Source organism: Aulonocara sp. 'chitande type north' Nkhata Bay, linkage group LG3 (genome assembly GCF_057382095.1).
Source record: "Aulonocara sp. 'chitande type north' Nkhata Bay isolate Kocher_YH1m ecotype deep benthic linkage group LG3, A_spYH_male_GT1.1, whole genome shotgun sequence".
Taxonomy (NCBI): Eukaryota; Metazoa; Chordata; class Actinopteri; order Cichliformes; family Cichlidae; genus Aulonocara; species Aulonocara sp. 'chitande type north' Nkhata Bay.
The window spans coordinates 56,264,349-56,288,492 of NC_141346.1; the positions used below are offsets into that span (position 1 = coordinate 56,264,349).

General features: G+C 38.8%; 1 protein-coding gene across 4 annotated transcripts in view; it reads right to left on the reverse strand.

The window, feature by feature from the left end:
* Positions 1 to 24,144, reverse strand: part of afap1 (actin filament associated protein 1) — a 93,873-nt gene that overhangs the window by 21,767 nt on the left and 47,962 nt on the right. For all 4 annotated transcript variants that reach the window (XM_086285302.1, XM_086285301.1, XM_086285303.1 and 1 more), the window contains exons 2-4: positions 19,032 to 19,160; positions 18,098 to 18,180; positions 90 to 198 (exon numbers count right to left, since the gene is read on the reverse strand). In XM_086285302.1, coding sequence (XP_086141428.1) covers positions 90 to 198; positions 18,098 to 18,180; positions 19,032 to 19,160 — 321 coding nt within the window. The remainder of the gene's footprint in view (positions 1 to 89; positions 199 to 18,097; positions 18,181 to 19,031; positions 19,161 to 24,144) is intronic.

The window sequence follows — 24,144 nt, forward strand, 5'->3', positions numbered from 1 at the left end:
TTGGGACACACTCACTTTTTTCTTCAGAAGTCTGTAACATAACTACTGTTACATGATTGATGTGTTTTATATATTAGCTTGTCACTTACTGGAGGTGATGTATTCTGGAGCCTTTCCAGGACCTAAAGGAACCGCTTCCTCATAGTAGCCTTCTGGAAGAGATGAGCTGGGCAGGGGAGGGGGCCCGTTATTTGGAGTCTGCAGAGTGAACACAGGTTTCCTCTACTTTTAATAATGAAACTTCAAATGACATTTTAGCTGCTTTGAAACATGGCACTGAACTGATCTGGTCTAGAACCTTCAATCATTTCAGCACTTGCAATTCAACTGACAAAACAACAGCCCTCTACATTAGCAATCACCAGGCACATCAATTGCTTTCATTCATGACGCCTGGCTCTTCTGTGCAGAGATGTTTTTTCAAACAAAAATGCTATACACTATTCCTGGGATTATTTCCTTTATTTCCTCTCATCATCAATAATGAGAGGAGATAAAAGACCAGTTTTACATTCAAATGTATCAATATTTTCATACATTCTCATTCATACAAAACTCTACCCATCATGCCTCAAACACAAAGGGGAATTAAGGATACCAGCCATGATCTTTTGTCTTCAGTCTTTAAAGGTGGTGACGATAATTCAAAATGATTAATCTCCCCATCTGCCTTTAATCACTGTCAGAACTACAAAAAGGAAGTAATTAGCTGCTGTAACATGAAGAAGGAGATATTCTTCTGGTCCAATACAACTTAGAGGAAGCCATTAACAATGTTGTCAGTGCAGCATTGAGCCTACTTCATTACTAAGTGTCACTTAATAGACACTGACAGAGCAAAACAGAGGCACAGTGGTTGCCGTTGTTTTGCTGAGGAGTCTTTCACTTTTCAGGTCAAAATCAGAAAATATTAGGTAGAAAGACGAGACAATATAATTAGACAGTGTCTGAAAGAGAAAACAAGAAAGTGTCGGTAAAAGAAATCAAATCCGAAGTTGTGTTAAAGACACTAAAAATGGCTGAAATTATACCAACAGAAAGATACTGACATAATTCCACAATGATTAACTGTGGTCTTAAATGGAGTTAAAATATTTTCATGCCATTATACTGCAGAGCTCATGAGCAGTGAAGCTGAAGGGTGGGGGTGAGACGTGCTTTGTTTGGACGTGTTCTCGTTGGCACTGCACAGTCCTACAAATCTAGTCAACAGGGTGAGGGATCAACTGCGCAGCCTGACGTGATCCATCTTGGCTGCGTCGCACTTCTCAGACATTTCACCTCGTACTAAAACAGCACTGTGGCTACAAACATCAAATCTGATAATGTGGTTTAACACTGGAACAAATAGCTTAGTGGCCGGCATACGTCAATGTACATATATTTTTTCCATTGCTGTGGAGTTGGGAGTTTTTGAAAGTTCCCCATGGAGTGCTACGACTTCTGTGGAACAGCTTTTTGATGAGTGTGTCCTTGTTGTGTTTAATGGATTCTGAGGTTCTCTATTTTGATGTTGGTGATGTCACATAAGTAGTAATATAGATGTTTTCAAAACGCTTTAAAAACATAACCCTTCTTTTAAATCACTAATATGACCCAGCTGAGTGTAGCATAGCTTATTAATGTTTCTTCTAGAGCCTCAGTTTAATAAGCAGCCTACACCGAATACAAGCCAGAGAAACTGAAAGTGCATGACATGTTGTCAAGTTGTAAAGACCTTATAAGGCCACACTCTAAGCGTCCCTGAAAGCACTTTTAAAAAAGACCAAGCCCGGCTGCTATGGCTGCACACTTATGGAAAACCTCTTTGATTTCCCTTTTTATTTTCTTTACTGATGGTATTGCCGATTTTCCAGTTATAGATGGGAGAAACATCATAAGTGCAGTCTAAGTCTATGTGCTATGGGCCATAGGTTACAGCCGGCCCAATCAGGTGTCAGGGCTACATTGATGTAAGCACCCATTACTGTAGCAACCTGGGACATAAAAAGGACTTGGCTCATGCTCTCAAAGCACAGAAAGTGTGTGTCACTACAACATGACAGTGCACCGTCCAACATCACAGCGTTGATCATAATTATGGCATTTCTGTAATGAAAGAGCACTATTGAATTTTGGTTGTACATGTCTATTAGTGAATTAAGATGCCAAGAAAAAGCCATTCTGTTTTGAGTATCCTTCTCGTCATTTTTATATTCTAGTATCTCTAGTGTTGAGTGGAGAGGAAAGCTGGGAGGGAGTGGGGAAGAGTTGTAGCAAAGGGGCTCGACTTGGACTTAAACCTGGGCTGTTCTGATTTTTTTTTCCTTTCTCTGGTAAGACAGTAGAAATCGTGACTCAAACATACAAACACACATATATGCTAAAAGTCACTCACTGAAGCCAAAGTATAAACTTGTGTGATGGTCTGTATCTCCATAGCAAGCTAAAATATTAGTCAAATAATCCCTTCTAAAATGCTCCAAAAGGATCCAACAGATACAGGTAGTTATAAAAATAACTTTTTAGCCCATTCGGGTTTGTTATGAAGGGGAGGAAGTACAACATCACTTTTGTACTTTTGCTTTTCACTGCTGCAAAGATAGGCATTTTAACATCGGAGTCTGGAAATTGACTGAAGCCAGCCTCAAAAGGCACCTCGAAGGACTGCAGTTTTTGCCACTTTCACGTAGGCTTAATTTGTTTTTATTTGTCATTTGTTGAGCAGGAAGAGTGAGAGCTTGTTTTCATGCAGAGTACGTTCCGGATCAAAATGCGGTACAATCGTCGTCGTCGTCTTTTTTTTTTTTTTTTTAAATCGGTGTCATTTGGAAATGAGATCGCACATAAGTATGAATCGAGATCGTGATTTTCTAACGATTAATCGTGCAGCCCTAGTGTCAATGCTCGTAAAACGTTTAACACGTCACTAACACCAGAGATGGGCAGTAACGCGTTACTGTAATCTGATTACTTTTTTCAAGTAACGAGTAAAGTAAGGGATTACTATTGCAAAAACGGTAATTAGATTACCGTTACTTTCCCGTAGGAACGCTGCGTTACTGTGTTACTAAAACCGTGATTTTTTTGCGAGAATGTCTCATGACAGTGACGTAAGCGAGTGCGCCGTTAGTGACAACAGCTGTGTGCAGATCAACAATGGATCACATATCGATTGTGGGAGAGAGTATGAGCGTGCAGCGTTTAAAGCGTGGAAGTACTGACCTTACTTTGAGTTTGATTCCATAAAAAGTGACAAAAACATTAGTGTCCATCGTGCGTGGGAAGAAAACTTCTTTTTACAGCGAAAAAACCCCCCTAAACTTCCAAGCAAGCACCGAGTGCGCAACGACGTAATGGGAAACTCACAGAGAAACTCGCGGATTCTTCAACTGACCGCGGCACACCTGCACCAGGGTAAACCTCCGCCTACCGCAGTTCTGCTTTACAGGTGAAAATAGAGCAACAGGACCGCTGAGTCTTTGACTTTATTTATTTTCTGCTGTGTTTTACTTGCATCTATTTGAAGGAGTGAGTGTAAACACAAAAAATATTTTATTTTATGTGCTGGAATGTGCAGAAAATAGGTTTAAATATTAAACAAATTCCTTCCAGTCAGAGAATGTTGCATATAATTAAATATTTGCTTGATGCATAAAGTTAAAAGATTAAAACTGATAAAACAAGTTTTAAAAAGAGACTTTTCCATTTGATTACATTTTGTATGATGGATTATGTAGAAAAAGTAGAATTGGGCTGAAAGATCTATCGCTTTATCACCTCTTCAGGTTGTAAATCGTGTTTTTAAAAAGTAACTAAGTAACTACGTAATTAATTACTTTTGAAAATAAGTAATCAGTAAAGTAACGGGATTACTTTTTTGGGGAAGTAATCAGTAATTAGTTACTGATTACTTTTTTCAAGTAACTTGACCAACACTGACTAACACTGAAAACATAATATTGGCGAAATTCTTATGTTAATAACTGAGCCAAGCCAACTCTTCATCCTTGAATCATTAGAAGAAATGAGGCATTTTGGGTCGAAAAGATGAAATATAAACACTTAAAAACAAAATAATCAATTATAAATTATTCAAAGTTCTGGGACCTGACACTTTCATTCATGAGGTTTTCCTTTCTCAAGCCAAACCACAGTTCCCCATCCACCTGTTAATGTTCAGATGAAAAAATATCCAGTTTGTGTTATCTGAAATTCATTTTTGTTGAGCAAACCAAGTTTCCTTTTCTTCACCCCAAACACACCCTCATCCTCACCCCCTAATCCTTGTTGTTCATCCTCCCCACGTCTCCTTTTTCATCTATAAGTCAAGTGTCTGGCTGGGCCTCTAGCAGAAATCTTATTGCATCTCCTCTGGGGAAACAGCAGTTTGGTGAACTCACTTTTTGGCATGGATGTGCTGCCCTGTTAAACGCCAGCAACACTAGCGTTCTCCACCCTAGCCCAGCCCTAAAAAAAACAAAGGAAAAAAATGTCTCCCTGGAGAAGAAGACAGAAAGAAAAGAAAGGCAGAGAAAGAAAAAGAATGAAAGCACTCTGCCCAGACAGTCTAACAACAGGGAATAATATATGGTTTAGAAACTTGACTTGTTTGTGCTGGTGGAGAAAGACTTTTGATATGGAAACTGCAGCGCCATATCTCACATCACAATAACTTCCTTTTAAAGACCCTTGAGCAGCAATAACACCATTAATAATCACACAGAAGTCGATTGTTTGGCTAAGCATTTTGCCTGAGTGCAGTATCACACCAGCGAGAATGTGACCCCATGACACTGCAACAACTGGTGAAGAAAGAGCATTAGCACACATGAAACACACAAACGCACACACGTGTACAAATATACACCTGTGCACTTACACAAGTCACAGCACAACATCTTAGCTGTATCACACAAATGACCTGAAGCTTAACTACACTGCAATACAGGAGCACAATGAAGATGAGCTGACTGTTGTCACAATGTATATAACCCATCTGTTAACCATAAACAAATGAAAAACACACACACTCCATGTTCACATGGAGAACGTGGCAGATCATTTGTTCCACAGATTTCTAAAACAGCCTGTTGTGATTGTGACTTAACATAATGTTTTTAATATTAGATTTTTATCATTTGGTTTTTAGTGTTTATTTAAATGTTTAATCTTAAGTTCTTAGTTCTAGTTCCTCTTTAAATTAGAGTTAGATTTTTCCCTCTATTTTCCCAATAGAAAGTTTATTTTTGTGCCTTTGTTTCTCTCTTTAGGTATTGTTGCTTACTTCCTTATCTTACTTTGTTAGTTGTTTTTCTGTATATTCAGTTTTACTTCCTGTGATTTGGTTGATCGTTTGCATCTGTGTTTTATTTCTTCCCAACTGTGTCTAATTCCCATTATCCCTCAGAGGGGTGTACTACAAAGCAAAATGAATGTCATAGTGCGTTATATAAAGCTTAAAGTTTTCACTATTTACCTGGATAAATCACAATATTCAATTCAATTTATTTATACAGCGCCAAATCACAACAACAGTCGCCTCAAGGTGCTTTATATTGTATACACCCTACAATAATACATACAAGGAAAAACCCAACAATCATATGACCGCCTATGAGGAAGCATTTTGGCGACAGTGGGAAGGAAAAAATCCCTTTTAACAGGAAGAAACCTCCATCTGCTGTAACCGGTTGGGGAGAGAGAAGGAAGACAGGATAAAGACATGCTGTGGAAGAGAGACAGAGATTAATGTCAAAAGAATGAGCAGAATGTTTTAATTTGCTGTTTCAGAATTTGTATGTTTTAATACTTGGTTCTAATGTGCTGATGCGTCTATTTTACACCAGTGGAATTGCAGCAATTAGAACACAGTTGAATCAATCAAATTAACATCCCCCTGATCTGACAACAAACTAAAGGAATTTCCACATCTCCTTTATTAGTAGACAGTATTAGGATGTTTATAGTGTTGTATACAGTAATGTATTCAGTTTAAGGGTTCAGAACGCTAATATGCATTCTGAAGTAAACCGCGTGCCCTCACCAATAAAATAATTATAAGGAAGAAAATGTTTATTTTACCCCTCTCTGTGTGATTAATCACCAGTTTTTCTGCAGCACTAGACTCATCTTATTTGCAGTGTTGCATTTTGCTGTTTTTTATAGACCTAATTACTATTTTATCATCATCTGATGAGCTTCTTCAGTCTCAGCTGACTGCAGGTTTTAAAATATTATTTTTTTATTATTAAAAAAAATCAACTTGTCAAAAAGTAGGGAGACTTGGAAAACAGCCAAAATTGATGATAATTTAATTTACAAAGCTAAAACAATGTCTGAATAAATTGTGTATGAGCACGTGAGTCATTTGTATCCCTTAATCACCAAATCATAGGAATGAATTGATGTTTATGGAGTGTTGTTTTAATTTCCGTGTATGCCTGTGTGTCATGCTATTTCACCTTTTTCTTAGTATAAAGGTGACCACAGTTTGGGGAAGAAATAGCTCGCGAGTCACATACATGCACCAGTTACCCAGCTCATGCTGCTTGTGTGGGTGGACAATAGAGCAGGGCGATATGGCCAAAAATATTTATCACGATATATATTTGAAAATTTGCGATAACGATATAACCGACGATATAATTGATGCGAGACAAAATACAACTCCACAACATTACTAGTGCAAAAAGACAACCTTCCATTTATTTTCACATAAACAAGAAGCTGGTTTTTATGTACATTAAAGCTTTATAAAAATTTAACAGTGCAAATGCAAATTCCTTGCTGAAAGTTTAACCAAAAGGCATTTCCAGTAGAAATGGGCTGACATATCCTGAGCATAACCATGTATAGTATCCACTGAAGTTAAAAAGAGGTGCTTTGCAACATTAAACTGCAGTGTGCAGTATGCATTTTTCGGACCATAAGGTGCACGGGATTATAAGGCACATTAAGCGAAACAAAGCAGTCAGATAAATCAAACTTTATTAAACTCATTCTTCTTGCTTCCTCCACTTCTGTACCATTGATTCATTAATGTTGAATTCTCTGGCAGCTGCTCTATTCCCATGTTGTTGCAGTATATTAATGACTAACCTCGCATTGTGGATGGATTATCTCAGTTGTTCTCCTGACTGAAGTTTGGTCCGTTTACAGCATCCTGCCATGCGATTGCATTTGTCTCTAACCATGAAGAACCTTCACGTTAACTTTTATAAGTGGAAAAGTGTTAGTGTTCGTCCTCCAGCTTCACTGTTTATGTTATGCTAACATAGCTGTGTCGCTAGCGATCACGTAGCACATCATTATATACCAGCTAGCCCAACTTCAGTAACCCTACAAACATCACTGCTGTTTAGTTTCCTGTCTTCATTTATGTTGGAAGTGATAGCAGAGCTGTACGTTTGATTTTTTTCAGAAATCTCTCAGTCAGAACATGGAATATCATGCTTAGGTAACTAGCGAAACTAGCGAGCTAACTTCCGCTAGCTTCCTGCTAACTTCTAACTCCGTTAAATGTAATAACTTTTGTTTTCATGGATGCCTGGAAGTTAAACTTTATAGTTACACCTGGTAAAGCAGCAATGCTGATCGTTTTATTAAAGATGAAAGAATTTAGACAGTTTTTAACTCTAAGTGATGCTGCAGTGTTGTTTGACCTGAAGCAGTTTAGGACCCAGATTACTCCCAGATTTAAGAGCATCTTAGTCCGACAAATATGACAATAACAACGGCCGCTTGCATGTTCTGCAAAAAAATGTGCTTTGTTGTGTATCTGACGGACAAACACCAAACCAGTTCCACATCACGGAAGTTGCACCATTTTTACAAACCAATTCTGGTTCATCTGTTTCACTCAACAATCGGCCATGTGCGTATGAAAACAAAGGCACTGCGCATGCGCGTTTTACTCCCATTCTATCGCGATATTTCATTTTCCTATCGTTGCCTAACATTATACCGGTATTACCGTGAACGGTATAATATGGCCCAGCCCTAGTGGACAACACAAAGGCCCTGATTTCCACTCCAGCAGTTCTTGTTTGCCACTACCAAGTCGCTTACATTGTCATAGTCAGAGCTATTATAGTTTTGTATTTTTATTTATTTTCATGTTAGTTTGAATTCTTTTTTTTTTTTTTAATCTGTTTGGTTTCCACACAAAGTTGTGAAATGAAAGAAAAGACAAATTTGCCATCAAAGTTACTGATTGTGTGAAAAGCACAATCACTATTACCAGTAATTTTCATTATTTTCATCATTTTCAGTATTTCTATACTTATTTTTATACTTATACTTTATATATTTATACTTTCTATAGTGTTGCTTATACTTTATATTGCAAAGAACTCCCAATTTGCTTAAAGCAATTATATTAAAATTGTAAAGGGAGTTTTCATGACCCATCACGGCCTACATCAGCTCATGTCCATGGATGTGGATCCGAAATACCAGAATTCCACAGTCATAATGTGTAATTAGATAGTGGTAAAGAAGTCCTGACCTTGGTTTGGAGACTTTGAGTGGGAGGTTTGTCTGCTGCTCAGGCACTGACCTGAAACTCACATCTAAACATTTATGCCAAGTATCCATTTTTGCTCTGAGTAGGAGGACTGGACCTGAATAATGTTTCTGCCATGCTGCCAGCAGGACACTGGAATGGATAAACTGACTGGACATACGAAAGCAACTCCCTTAGGAAAGGATCTGGAAAGGGAAAACTGCAGTAGTAGCTACAGGTTTTGACAGTGACACCCCTATCGAAACTGAATTTTGTTTTATTGGCTAATAAAGGCCTGAAGCATAAGAAATATTTATGTTTGTTCATCAGTATATCATAGAAACAGATTGAGAAATGTTTATGAAAAACAAAATTTGAGCCACTGCCAAAACGTTTGGCCATGATGGCAAAAAAGATTTGAAAGAACAGTTTCACAATTCTAAAGAAGCCGTGGCTTTGTCATTAATTGAAAGAATTAATTGAATATACCCAGAAAACTGAAGTAAAATGTTCCTTTAATCTTCTCCAAAGATTTTTCTAAGTGACTTGACTTCCTGGAGAACTTCCAAACTCTCACTGTGTCATCATTACAAAAAATATTCCAAAGCACTAGAAATATCTGGTTCTTGAGAATGCTAAAGTACAGGCCTGGGTAGTGTTTTAGTATATCATTTACCCAAGACAGTGTTTTTTTGTTCTTTTTTTTGTTTTGGGGGGGGTGATGATTTGACTGAATTTTAAAAAAAACATTTTGAAAAAAGAAGCTTATCCAACTCTGATGGGTATTCAATGTTTCAGTGTCTACTTCATAAAACATACACACTTCAAACCTAAAGGTAACAGAAATACAAAGACTTTGGTAACCATAATTTGGGGGACATTTAAAACCAAAAGAGATTTATTTGAAGCTGAATACATGATTATTCCAGCTTTATTTATCCAGAGACTCCTGCTCAGATTCCAATGTCACTGCAATCTACATTTACTGAAGCAGTCTTACCAAGCACACCTATAACATTTTGAAAGATTATGAAACCTTAATGCAGCACCGTAGCCAATTTGAGTTTTGTGAGAAACCAACCACAGCATACATTATGGTGGCTAGAGGAGTGGCTTCTGTCCAGTAGCAGCACTGAAAGTTTCATTGTTTGAGAGGGGAACTCAATCTGGAAGTCAGGTGATTAGCAAACCGCTAAACATTTCAAACAAGAGACACAGTAATATGGGACGAAACCTAAAAACTCTCTCTGCAGGACTGCAGGACCAAGCTCAGTGTCTGCCAGCCTCTGTGATACATATCTAAGATTTCCAGCTCCCTGTTTATACATGAACCACCCATGCTAGTGTTACCTCTGACAAAACAAAACCTTTCACACAACTCCCATTTTTGAAACTTCATTCTTTGCTTCCCCCGCATCGTTTTTTTACTTTTTCCTGCCTCAGCTGGGCCAGTAAAATGTGCGTTTTGCAGGACAGGTGCATTCACCAGAGTGCCGTTACTGGAGGAAGTGCCACCTTGCCTGAAAAAATAACCAGAGTGAGACTCAGACAGGGTTGGGCATTTCCTCCATTTCTCACACCTCACAATGAGGAGCCAGTGGAAGCCAGCATGAGCTGGTGGTCTGCAATTTTGGAAAGCAGGATGAGGTGGGCCAGCCTGTCATATCTAAATAGTGTTCTGTATTGCAAATAAGTAAGAAGTCACCTCAGTGAAGCAGAGTTTCATGAAAATATTTAGACATATTATAGAAGTGCTCTGCACATTTGCTCTTTGTCTGGGTATGAACTCAACTAATCTGATTGCAACAAAGTGAAACATTTTACAGTTGGAAAATACATTTGCCAGTGTTTTCTGTTCAATAAGCTATCTAATAAGTCCCCCATTGTTTTCAAATTACCTGATATTATGTGGTCCATCTGCATTTCTGTTCTGAAAGAATGACATTTCAGTACCAATACCATGATATGCTATCATGATCAGCCCCTCTAGCCTATACTGCTAGTTGACTGTCAGCGTTTGGCTCAGACAAAAGGACCTTTTCCCAGACTTCTTTCATTCCAGTTAAAAGTCTGGCTATGCAGGACTATTTCCAACAAATAATCACAATTACTGTGATAACTGAGCCAAGGACTTAACTGCTAAACTGTCGAGTTTTAAAATAGGGTTGCAACATCTTCTGCGAACAAGCAGTTTCTTTAATGGCCATTAGGTGGTGCCTTCAAGAAAACACTAGATTAAAGACCACCCTCGTTCTGCAAGCTGCTGTCACTACTGCTAACAGCCAACTGAATACAAGGTAAGTTTAAACTTCACCTCCACCGCATGCAGCAGTTCTCTGAATGTTTATTAATTCATAAAACACAAAAGGAAGTGTGTGGTATTTAAGATTAACCCTTAAATGGACTGGCTGATTTTATGACATGATCACTCAATTATATCTATATAGCTACAAGCATGATATCATACTGCCAGTAACCTTTTGAGAGAAAACCTAAAATTGTAATTTAGAAGCTCTTCAGGCTTATTCAATTCAATTCTTGTGAATTTATAGCAGCAGGAACTACATGGGATTATCAATCAGATCCACTATCTCTTTAGGCCACTAAAGGAATTTGGCTATTCATTTTCCATGCTCCAATAACCATTCCCATTTGTATACATGCTGTGATCAGAGTCACTGAACAATAGTCCGACAGTGTATAGAGTACACTGTAGTATGAATTCATGGGTTAATGGGCATCTTGGTCAAATACCTATCAGTTAGTAACCACAAAAGCTATTTTTCTACCGAGCACCCCTAACTTTTGTTTGGTTCAATTGTAAATTCTGTTAGTTCTCTACTAGACTGCAGAAATAGACTCAATTTTCCCTCCGTGCTTTATTTAGTCACTTCAATCACATCATGTGTCAGGAAGAAAAAAAAGAAACTTGGCATTGTAAAAAGCCTTCAAATGCACTAGAGTGGGGGAAAAAGTTGTGAAATAGGTTTTCCATCCATGCTCCAGTTACTCAGTGGGGACTTTTTCCAAAGAGTGTTAGTAACTGAAACAGTTCTGGCCCTTAAGATTAACCATGTTGTGTGCATGTGTCATTAAGCAAAGGCCTACTGCTTTCTGCAGTTAAGACCTATTCAATCTCCAATTTCCCACTTGTTTGGTTATCCCAGTGACAAAGCGTGACACCTTACAATACAATCTGTTAAACAACTTCATTTCCTGTCACAAGTCAATGACACAATACTGCTGATGTCACGAAATGCTTTGCTGTGGTATACCAAGCCACAAAGTAGGGAAACCCCACAGAGGAATTAAGTCAAATATGAAAACAGATTCATCAGCACCAAATGAAAAACACACTGCGTGGAAAAACTCCTGAAGACAAATAATTTCTGAGGCCATACAAAAGTAAAACAGGGCTGGTTCAACTCAATATGTTTGATAGCAATCCAACTGTTGCCACGCACGCACCGTGTAGCTTGACACTGTACAGTGACACACTTAGTTGGGTGAGTGTTTCCCCTTCAGGCTAGGAATAATTTGGTTTGGCAATATACAGCAATATAGTCTAAGGAGCTTGGAAAGAAAAGCATCTGGACTTCTTTAAGTTTCCTTGAAGACGTTTCACCTCTCATCCAAGAAGCTTCTTCAGTTCTAAGAGCAATTGGTGAAGAGTCCCAGATTTAAGCCCTATGGGAGTGTCCCCTAGAGGGTCTTGGACCCCCCTATTGATTCTCTACCTACCCACGCTCTTAGAACTGAAGAAGCTTCTCGGAAGAGAGGTGAAACGTCTTCAAGGAAACTTAAAGAAGTCCAGATGCTCCTTGGACTCTGAGGACCTGGATGACTGAGAACCTTCACAGACATACAGCAATACACAATGTTTTATAAGTGAGTAAAAAACACTCAGAGAAGATGGTGGTTTAAAAAACAAAGATTCCTCACAACTTCCAGTAATACATAACCATACAGAATACTGTATGGTTATAGTACTAGCTACATTTGTGCTGAGATGAATATCCATCTTTAAAAAAGACCTGGGAGGGAGGGATGTCTGAATCAAAATGAGAAGAGGAGAAAATGAATTCCAAATGAATTCTAGACATACGGATCTACGGATGATGCAGCCCTGTTACCGTGTATAGCACGTCGACCACGTGAGCACACTTCTGTGACGTGAATGCTTGAAGCACGGAAGAACGGGATGCTCGGCGTGAGTTTCTCATGCATGATACAACTAACTTTAGTGTGCATTACATGGGTAACTAATGGTGTGCGGGAGGGTCTGTGTCAGGGGAAAAGCAAGGGAAGAGAGGAGAAAGGGAGAGGTGGCACTGTTCTCCAACATCAACACAGATGGAAATCATTTGTGTTTCAACTAGCAGGAGGACTGGTTCACATTCTGCTCGAACAGTGCAGCCCTTAGGATACAGCCGAGGAAACGAATCCTGACTTGAAGGTGACTGCAGCAAACATTAGAACTCAAAAAAATCAACAAAAATTCCTAACACTTGAGGTTGCAGTCTAAGAATTTTCTTCTTCTCTCTGGTTTACAGTATTTGTTTTGTGGTGTGGGGATCTTAGACACAAACCTTTACCTTGGGCTTGCGGGACATTTAAGAGCAGCTTTAACTGTTTTTTGTAACATAAATGTCGAATGAACTGTCAAAGCAACTGGGGAAATTGTTTTGGACCCAAAAAAGTTCTTCACCGCTGTGTGCTCGAAATGTTGGTAAAAGTAGTTGTGAGTAGTAAAACAAAAAAAGCTTGAGACCAAAGTTAAAATTCAGATTCATCAAAACTGAATGTTTGTTCCATTGCTATTAAAATTAAAAGAAAAAACACAAATCAATGGTGCACTGCCACAACAGATGACTTTAAATATCTCACCTCCTTTTTTCATCACGTGACAACACGAAGCATGAACAATGCAGAAACATTTTAGGCAGATGTTTACTATTTTTCATGTTGGGTGGAGCTCCATTCTCCATCTGGAAGTCCATTTGTTTTCTTTAAAGGAGTTTAATGGAAACACGCACAATTTACATTTTATTTTCCAGTATTCTTTAAACTGCTCAAATTTTGGATGAAAACCATTCATGTGGCTGAAGCGGCAAGCTTTTTGATGACAGCAATGTACTTCATGCCAAAGATAAAAGAGAAATATTAATGTAACATAAATCCTGAATATGAAAAGTGACAGGATGACAAGAAGAGGACTTCAGTGGGATTTCGTCATACTTATTAGTCATTATGATCCAATCAGAGCCAGACCTTGTTTTTACTGTTTCTGTGCATTTACGTGTGGCATGTAGCACATTGTAAAATGGTGCTGTGATCCTCTTCCATGGAGGAACGTAGAGATTTATAAGGTGAGTGTTGTGGAAAGGATCAATCTGACATAAAAGGGTTCAGCTGCTCTGTCAGCAAACCCACTACTTGTACGGATTAAAGGCTTGGCATAATTTCTAACTTTCTATAAATTGCTTCGTTGTTTTGTCTGTCTTTGATTAGCAGGCATCACCAACATGTCCAGTGTACACAGATAAATATATTTAAGGTGACAAAATATTGTGCTGTTGCATCAAACAATTATTGAACTTTAGTTATATTTATACTGAGAAAAAACATGATCAGTAGTGTTATTGTTCTGTAGGTTTACAGATATTCTAGTTTCTGGGTTATCTGGCACTCAACTCTCGGAAATGAAGTTATTCCAGATGACAGCCTATTCCATCATCTCAGACTTGTAACCCTATCACACTGTCACGAATCAGTGCTGTTAACATTGTGGTTTTGGAGTTTTGGTGAAAAACTTTAAAGTGGACACTACCCCCTTTTTGTTGTGCTTTTATATAAATATATAAAGACCAACTTTATATGCATATACAATTAGGGAAAGACAATATAGTGGCTCAAAGTAGACCAGTTTCAGCTTGATAAACTAAAACAGGATCCAGTGGAAGTCTGTTTGGTTAGTGGATATCCTGCTGTGTGTGTGTGTGTGTGTGTGTGTGTGTGTGTGTGTGTGTGTGTGTGTGTGTGTGTGTGTGTGTGTGTGTAAGAGTCAATCACAAGTTTGCCCTTGGGAAAGAATTGGAGTAGTTTACACACATCATGTCTTTGTTTCTTTGTTTTCCTCTGCTCATGCAAAGGCTAACGGGTGTCACACATGTGACTGTCATGCTCTGCTAAGAGCTACACTGTGTTAACATGCCCCACTAAGTTTGTAAAAACACTAAGAATGTCTTTTCAAGATCGTATATACTCTTGAACAAAGGCCTTAAGATGTGAAAAAAAAATGCCACAAACACCTGGAAATAAAATTATTTTAACAAGCGAATAAGTTCTGAAATGGACTAAATGTGATGACACACTCCAGAACAATTCAGCAGTAAATAAACTTATCGTGGAAGTCTGTGCAAAGCCATTTGTCTTCTTTTGCACTTCATATACTAGCAGAATATTCTGGAAGAGTCTTCAATCTGCATATTGTTTGGGTTTGAGTAATAAATTCCAATACCACTGTCCTCTGATTAAGTATTGTACATCAAGTGAGCTACTCTAAACTAAGTATTCCTTATGTAACTGTTAGTAATCAAAATGTGGAAGCTAAGGACTGATTCAGCTTCTAAAGGCACAGGCTCTTTGTGTACATGAGTGTCGGTTTGGCTTTGAGGCTCGACGGGTCACAAAGTGACTGTCTTCCTTGTCTATTATTTCACCAGATTGCTCTAGTCCATGTTCCACTTCTTCACCAAGACCAACTAAAGACTGATGCCGTATAACACAAATAACTGCAACTTCTCATGACTAACAAGGTTGTTTTTGATCAACATGAAATCTTTGTTTCTTTAACTCTCTACCCTGTTTACTCTTTTCTTTCTAGCCGCCTCCTCTCTCTTTTCCTCTTAACCATTTGTCCGTTGTTTCATTTGCAGGCAGTGGAAATTTTGCAAGAAATGAAGAGTGGAGAAAGGGAGCACAACACTTTTTTCCTCAGTCTGGACAGCTTCTCCAGAGGTCAGTGTGGAAATGTGATAGATGGTAATTTCAGAGCAGAGACGGCAACAGGGAGACAGAGAGCTGGCACAAAATAAAAGACAGTAGCTGGGTTTCCATCCAAGTATATTTATGAGAATTATACTTTACTGCTGCGACTCTGCAAACCCTGCACATATATTACTCAGAGAGGTTTTGTTCTAATGTGAATGGCTCTATTTAACCACTTAATATATTTTAGCTGCTTTCTTTTCTGCTGATGAAAATCCCTGCTGTTGAATGTTTGTCACAGCTTATGCTGTCGTTAGTATTATGATTACTTTGTACACATATAAAGCCAGTGTCCAGAGCATGATATTGTTGGATAAAGTGTATAAAGTATGGTTGGATGATTTTGGACGAATATATCAACTAAGAGAGATTTATTCATCTATTTATCTGCCCATGAATAAGTTTGCTAATAATGCTGGTTGAGGCTAAGAGAAGGAGTCAACTGAAGAAATAATAGCACTGTTTAACGGCATCCTCTTCCAGTTGCAAGCAAATGCACCCTCCTGAGAGTGCGCCCAAACGTGGCGATTTATTCACTCAAACTCATAACGGAAAGAAAGGCAGTAGTCTATGTTCAGAAAAAAACATAAACATTTTATTTAAATTAAAACAACACACAATGGTGGGGAGGGAAACAAGGAGAAGCTGGCGTCTTTTTTCCGCTATAACCGTGTTTACAGGCTGTTCCAGTGTTTATCCGTCTCACACGCTCGACCAAACAACAAATACAAAATTCAACAAAAAGTAAGTTAAAAATCAAAATGCTCAACCCAGTCCTGAGTGGGTCTCCTTCAGCCAGTGATGAAGACCTGCTAAAAACTTCACTCTTTCCATAAAAGACAGAAAGAGTTGTGTAATTGTGTGCCTATGTGCTTTGTTTAAATAAAGGTACGGTAAGCACCGAACAGGCCCGAGAGTCTGGGGTGTCGTGCAAGGCTCTGCTATGTATTTTCTTATGTTACTGGTTCTGATTGGGGCAGCAGAGAAGAGAGACAACAAGCAGAGACACAGAAACATCAGAAACTCCTCCTCCTCACTCGCCTAGTTTTCTGGGAAACCCTCGGCTGTGATTTCCAGACACACACTGGGGTCACCAGAGGAGGCTGAGGCTGACGACTGGTTCTAATTACAAACTGCACTGTAAGGCCTTGTGCCTTGGAATGTGTGCGTGTCCTGCGTGTGTGTGTGAGTAAGATGTAGAACAAGGTGTTGTGGCTTATTGCTATGAAATAAAGGCTTTGCAAGCCATCACAGCCACCTGCTTTTTATCACAGGCATCTGTTCCCACAATAATGGCAGACACACACTGTTATTCTTCACACTGGGTCTTTTTACATGCACATCTCACTTTCACAATAATGACACACACATCACTGTTTTAACAGAGATGTTACGGTCCTCATTGACTGTCATGGCGATGTGAGGCGCAGTACGAGAGAGGAAAACATACTGAAGCCATGACAGGCCTTCCAACTGCTTTACAAGTGACTGTAAAACACATCTCATATGGTTTCTATGTCCTGCTGCATTGGTAGCGCTGGCATTTGCGTGATTAACACCATTCAGGTGCAGGGTGTCACAAAAACTTGTGCACAGAACTTCAGTGTATTGCTAACAAGTTCACCATCTGATAATAATGAAGGTAAGGGTCAGCGTTATTGGTCATTTCTCTGCAGTTTCTACTAGCACCAGTTGTGTGTTACTGGTAAGCAGTCCTGCATGAATGTTAAATATTCCTGTAGTGTTAACATGATGAAGTTATTTCTGTTACATAACACAGTTGTTACTATCAGAAGTTTGCCTTCTTCACAACAAAACCCAAAAATATCCAAAGGGGATTTGAAATTGGACCTAAATTCAATGAAATGTTGTAAATGAATGCAAACTGGGAGGTAATGTTCAGCTTTGAACAGATGATGTGACAAAATTAGCTAGTTTGGGGAAAGTAGTGCAACTGCAAACAGCAGCACTATAAAGTAAAGCCTCTAACACTGACCTAACATTAAGAATAGTGCATTGTTTTATAGACAGTTGTCAAATCATTTTATATTCGATATTTATTGGCTATGTTTTATTTATAAGGCCTAATGTATTATTTAAAATAGTAATTTCTAGTTTCGTCCTGGATGTCAATATTGTCGCTTTTAATTTAACGCTGGGATCAAATTGGGTCGTATACAGAAACGTTAGGAAGAAAATGAGCTGTCTTTCCTTTATTTATCACTTACTTATGCCACATAAATTACATGTGACTTGCACTTCATTGCTCAAAATGTAGTTACTCAGCAGTGTCCTGAAAATAAAGTATTCTTTTGTCCTTCACCATTGATTTGCTTGGTTTTGCATTAAAGCAGCTGGGCTGAGAGGATGACCCATAGCAGCGGAAGCAGAATGACGCAGGGCTATCTGGTATTTGTAGAAACAACTCTCTTTAGTCAGACAACCAGAACGCATACTGGAACTCGGTATAACTCTTAGTGTGAGCACTGCTTGCAATAAGTTCCAGCATGGCCAAATTACAGAGAACTAAGATTAATAAATCTAAATAAACTTCAGTCTTACCATCCAGGGGTGAGGGATCTCTGGAAGTGGCATCTGAGGTGGAGCAGGCAGTCCGCTGTGTATCTCTGACTTGAATGAAGGCTCTAGAAGAAATCAAGTGGCTATTATGAATATAAACAAGAAGATGCTTTACAGTGCCACTAGTGTCAAATCTAAGTAGTGACAAAAAATAAAATGTCGTAATTTCCCTTCTTAAAATTATAGAACCAAATAGACTGTGCTTCTGTGTTTCTCTGATTTTAATGCGCTTCACTTCTGCTCCTCATTACAAGGTCCCTTTGTGGATATTTTTAATGTTAAAATGCAAAATCTCCAATAAATATTTCTACACGTGACATTTTGTTGTTGATAGAAAACTGAAACGTCATTATGAATTTGTGTGAATAATCTCATGTTTTGAGGCTTCCAGTATAGCACTAAAACAATCTTCGCGTTTAAGGATGCAAACAAGAAACAAAAATACAATAAAATTTCTGTGTATATCTTCTTTTCATGTTCGATTCATCCAGATTTTAATATAAACATGTTTTTGCATTTGAATTTTATTTCAATAATGGCAGCCACACACATCTTAAAGAAAAAAGTCTGTGTTAAAGAAAAGCTCAGAAAACATCAAACTGATGAAATTAACTCTTTTAATCTGTCATAAACAACTTTTGGCTATATTAGCTTACAAGTAAAGGGTTTTATAAGTAAATGTATACCAATATAACTCTATGATGACAGCAACCATACAATTCAATCCCACACTGACCTAGGACCAGCTTATTGTGGTCTACATTCTTTGTGTATGTACCAGACTGCTCATGGAACTCCTGCAGTCAGCCATAGTAAGGTCAGGTGTTGTATCTAATATCTGACCACCTAATGGACTTACTCCAGCTCTGAGTCCCTTAAAGTGTTTCAGAAGGTGCAGTATAAGTTTAATCCTCACCTTTGTCGGACAGTACTCTGTGCAGAATATTGGAGAGGTGTATCTTCTTCTCTCGGACCCCAGCACTCAGATATTCTCTGTCCAGCAGGTCCAGAAACAGACGAAGCTCACACACCAGCTCCTCCATTGCTGGAGAACAAATACACAAATATCAAAGAGTCAGGTTATGGAACTCTAGTCTAATTGGAATGAGACCTACGCTACTTTATCTTTGTGTGATCGCACCAATACTGAAAACAACTAATTTGTGGAACGTTACTCTTACAGCTTGCTTTTCTGTTTTTCACTGTCTGCAATTAAGAGCTGGGTGAGAAATCAAAGACTAGTTAGTTGTTTACCTTTGTTTAACTGAGCAGATGTACACCATCAGCCAACAGAAACACTAATGCACTGTGTTTGCAGATGAAGAGCAGTATAGACCATATCACTACAACACCGCACAACTGTACCATAGTTTTCATTCACGAGTCATATTTGGTAAGCGTTTACCCAAAATGATGATGACATTCTAATGCTTACATTGTAAGAGATTATTATTTTCTTTGAACTATTTTGACCTGTGGATTAATACCAATTTAATACTGTATTGAGTGAAACAGAGTGTTTCAGAATGTGAAAAGTGAGTGCTGGGCTTCCCAAACAACCTTTTGGTGGCACACAAACAGGCCCCAGCATTAGCTGCTCATTAATCAGTCCCAATGTAGCGCATGTTTCAGTTAAAACACACTGACAAGTATTTTTTGGCCCTGTGCAACAAACCAACATTAAACAGATACTGGAAAAGCACAAAATACTGTTATGTAACATAAGTGGGCAGCCAGGTGGCCCTGTGGAAAACAGAATTTTCAAGTAAATCAATCACAAGCGCTGACAGTCCTTCAAGTGCACAGAGCCAGCAAGCTGATAGGTGCTGGGCAGGGACAGATCTGGCAATGTACCTGATGGAATTATAGCCGCAGGTGAAAAATACACCAGCAGCTTCCCACACAGAGCAAAACAAAAGCAGGGAAACCGAATACAGAACATAGCTCGCAGATAGGTATGGGAGCAAGGTATCAGTGAGTCTATCTCCACACACTTGATCTGAGAGCATTTGATTGGGCTCAGAAGCGTGACTCTGAGATGCCACGCTTTGCACAGACACTCAGATAAGAAGCACTGTCTCAAGATGAGGGTCCCAGCTCAGTGAAGCTTTTTGTTAACACCTGATTGTATCAAAAGGCACTGCATCATCCTGGACAGCAGCTGCAGACTGAAAATGTTAAGTGGAGTTAATGAGGACTTTCTGTGGTTACTGCCCTTTGTGACAACGTCGAGTCACTGAATGTCTGAGCGTGATTCAGAAACAATCTGAGAGCAGCTGCTGAGCAGACTAACCTGGCAAATTTACTGGATCTGACTTTTTGTGCATCTACAAACTAGTTTGTTTTTGTTTTTTTAGGTTTTAAACTCTCCCCGTCACAGAATAGATTACTGTTTTTGTTTTCTGGGGCTGCAGAAGGAAATTTCTTAGTGAGATCTTAGGCTACGTCCACACCGCCGTTTACGTGTGGACGAAAGGTGCAAACGCATAGAAAAATCTGCGTTTTCAAAAATACCCGGGCACGTGTGGACGTAGCCTTAGTGACGACACTGAACCTGACTTTAATCCACTTCTCCAGGCCCAAAACGAGAAAAGAGGCACGAGGAACTGAAGATGAAGTAATTAAACTACAAGCCAAACAACTGTGTATGAATTTAAAAGTCTGGAATTTTCAAAAACATTCACATTTTGTTCAAAACTATTCAAAACTAAATGACCAATAACGCTGACCCTTACCTTCATTTGATTATAGTGACTTTGAAAAGTTAAACTTGTGTTACATGACACACAAAAAAATGTACACTAATCTTTATGGGAGACATTAGCATCAAACATACAGACAGGACTTGCTTCCAAGCAAGCTGTGATATGTTTGTGTTTCCATATAATCACATGAAATCAGCTTAACCGATATCTGAGCAACAGGCACAGGAGATAAGCTGGCCTAATGGCTAACCCATGTGCCAAATGTCACAGCAGTTTAGCATGTCACATGCCATTAAGACTATTTCAGGCTATTTTATAACAGACATAAGTCATGAAGTAGCAGAACTCATATATCTCATTCAAAACAGGTCTTTTTTTTTAATAACTTTTTATTTATTAATTTACAGTACGAGAATACAAAACTTTAGGTCAGCATGGAAGACATACACAGTCTCAACATTAGTATCTACTTACATCATGGTAATATTTAATTGTTCAGTACAAAGGGAGTACACAATCCATTTTCCCAGAGCTTCTTGAATTTCTCAAGCTCAAGTCTAAGGACAAAGGTAAGTCTTTCCATTCCAAAAATTTCTTCCACTATCCCATGCCACTGGGCCCGAGTTGGAGGGTCTATTCAAAACAGGTCTGAATACCACATGTAATCACAATTCCCACAAGCATTTAACTAAACAAAAACAGATGATGGTGCAGGTAGCTGGCAAAAAGCATTAATGCTCTTCATATTAATATCTCAGCGTTATGACAATAAAATCAATAGATGTTTGTATCCAGTGCAGCCACGGTTCATCTTTATTGCTGCTTGACTGTTAGAGAGCAGCTCTGACACTGAATACACAGACACTTTCCCACATTCCTCACATAATCTGATTATACTACAGGAGAGTCCGGTGAGGAAAAGGGGGCTGGAGTGAAAGATAAACAGAAAAAGTGAGGGTGATGGGGAGACTAACATGGAGTAACATGTTTCCTCCGTTTGTGCATGTAATACCACTAAAACTGCAATTAACGATGACAATAACAACAGAAAATATTTAACTCCTGAGCCACCAATGGAAAAACATATTTCAATGCAGTTTTATTTATATATCACCAAATCACAATCTCAAAGCCTCAAGTCACTTTCCATTGTAAGGTAAAGACCCTATGATAATACAGAGAAAACCCAACAATCAACCCCAAATATCTGTAAGTCGGAGTGCTTTAAATCCTTTTACAGCAGAAAGATTACTTGCACTTCACCTACACTATCACTCTGTACTTGCAGATAAACAAGTAGTAACATCCCTCACTGCGAAGGTACACGCTCCCTGGATCACTTTCAGCACTACCTGATTTTGTACTAAACTCTGAACAGCCAAGCAGCTATTTACTGCTCCATTTACTGCTTCGTAGAGCTTTGTGCAACGTGTGCAATACTTTACCTCCACAGGGGTGGCCAAAAAACACAACCTGTGCGCATGTGTGCCATTAACAACCGAAAGTGAGCTCCCCAGTTCACCAAAGATGGCAGAGAACATGAAGAGGTGGAGGCAAGGACCACCCTCAAAGAAGGCCTAAGGGCACGCAGGAAAATAAAATAATAATAAAAAAAAAACATGTTGTGCAAACAAACTGCCCACGTCCTTTCTTCCCCATCTCACCCTGTTCATTCAGCCTCATTTTTCCATTTCCATAATGCCCTTCATTGTACTCAACATAAAAGGCAGTGCATGTGTTTGTGTCATGTATTCTAGCTTTTTGATTCTAATGCCATAAATATTTTAGTCAGTTTTCTGATATCTGCATACATTAATCATATGTACCCCAAACCACGTCTGCTGTGTTAGCATTCGGTCTGCATGACAAAAAATACGTGCTCTTTCCAAAACATCAATCCCTACACACACACACACACACACACACACACACACACACACACACACACACACACACTAAAAACACCTAGACAACTCACAGGGATGTTTTCACTGCCAGGTATTCAGATCAAAGGGGATTTTCCTAAGTGAGGACTGTGTTTGAACGAGACAACGGGGTCACGTTTGGATTTCATGTAAAACTTGAGAGCCTGCGGCTTTGTTATTGTGCAAAAATGCTTAGCAAGGTTAGAGGGAGGAGGGCTTTCTGCCCTCTTCCTGGAATACAGCTGTTATGATTGACGGAACACTGACAGTTGCTATCCCGCACCACATATTCCAGGGATCTGTTTCTTGTTACCAGCAGCGCCTTTAACACTTCGAAGACGTGTTTAGTTTGATTATCTGACAGGACTTCAGGTCAGGATTTGCCTCAACATACACACACTGCTGAAATGCAATGCAACTATTAGAACTGGAATTATTCCAGTTTGGATTTGGGAAACAGACACTATCTCTACTTTTAAGATTAGGTTTAAAACTTTCCTTTTTGCTATAGTTAGGGCTGGATCAGGTGACCCTTAATCCTCCCTTAGTAATGCTGCAATAGGCCTAGGCTGCTGGGGGATTCACATGATGCATTGAGTATTCCTTCTTCAGTCAATTTACATCACTCACTATGTGTTAATAGACCTCTCTGCACTGAATCATATTTGTTATTAATCTCTGGCTGTCTTCCACAGCATGTCTTTTATCCTGTTTTCTTTCTCTCACCCCAACCGGTCGCAGCAGATGGCCCCGCCCCTTCCTAAAGCCTGGTTCTGCCGGACGGCACTTCCTGTTAAAAGGGCGTTTTTCCTTCCCACTGTCGCCAAAGTGCTTGCTCATAGAGGTCATATGATTGTTGGGTTTTTCTCTGTATGTATTATTGTAGGGTCGACCTTACAATGTAAAATGCCTTGAGGTGACTGTTGTTGTGATTTGGCGCTGTATAAATAAAACTGAATTGAACTGAATTGTTTTTTTTCCTTTAAGAAAATGGTCCAAGTCACTCTAATACCAAACCATTGTCATAATCATAAAGCCATGCCACTTTTGTAAATCAACATGGGCTCAGTTTACTTGGATAAATGGGCCATACAAACTTGGTAAAGGTCTTTAAGTCTTGGATGGGAGTATAAATGCACTGTGCCAAAAGTGAACAAGGAGTAGGGTTTATATTTCTAACAAAAAACCATAAAATGCTTTGAATGGCAAAACAATACAAAATATACCAAGAACATAGAAAATGATGATTCTAATTAGCTTTACTTGTAATAAAAGCAATAATGTCAGGAACAAACACATACATTGATTTCTAGTATATTTCCTTTGTTTGTTCTTCAAACTTCAAGGCTTGACACAATAATGTTTTCAGACTATTTTTTCATGGACCTGACAGTTCAGA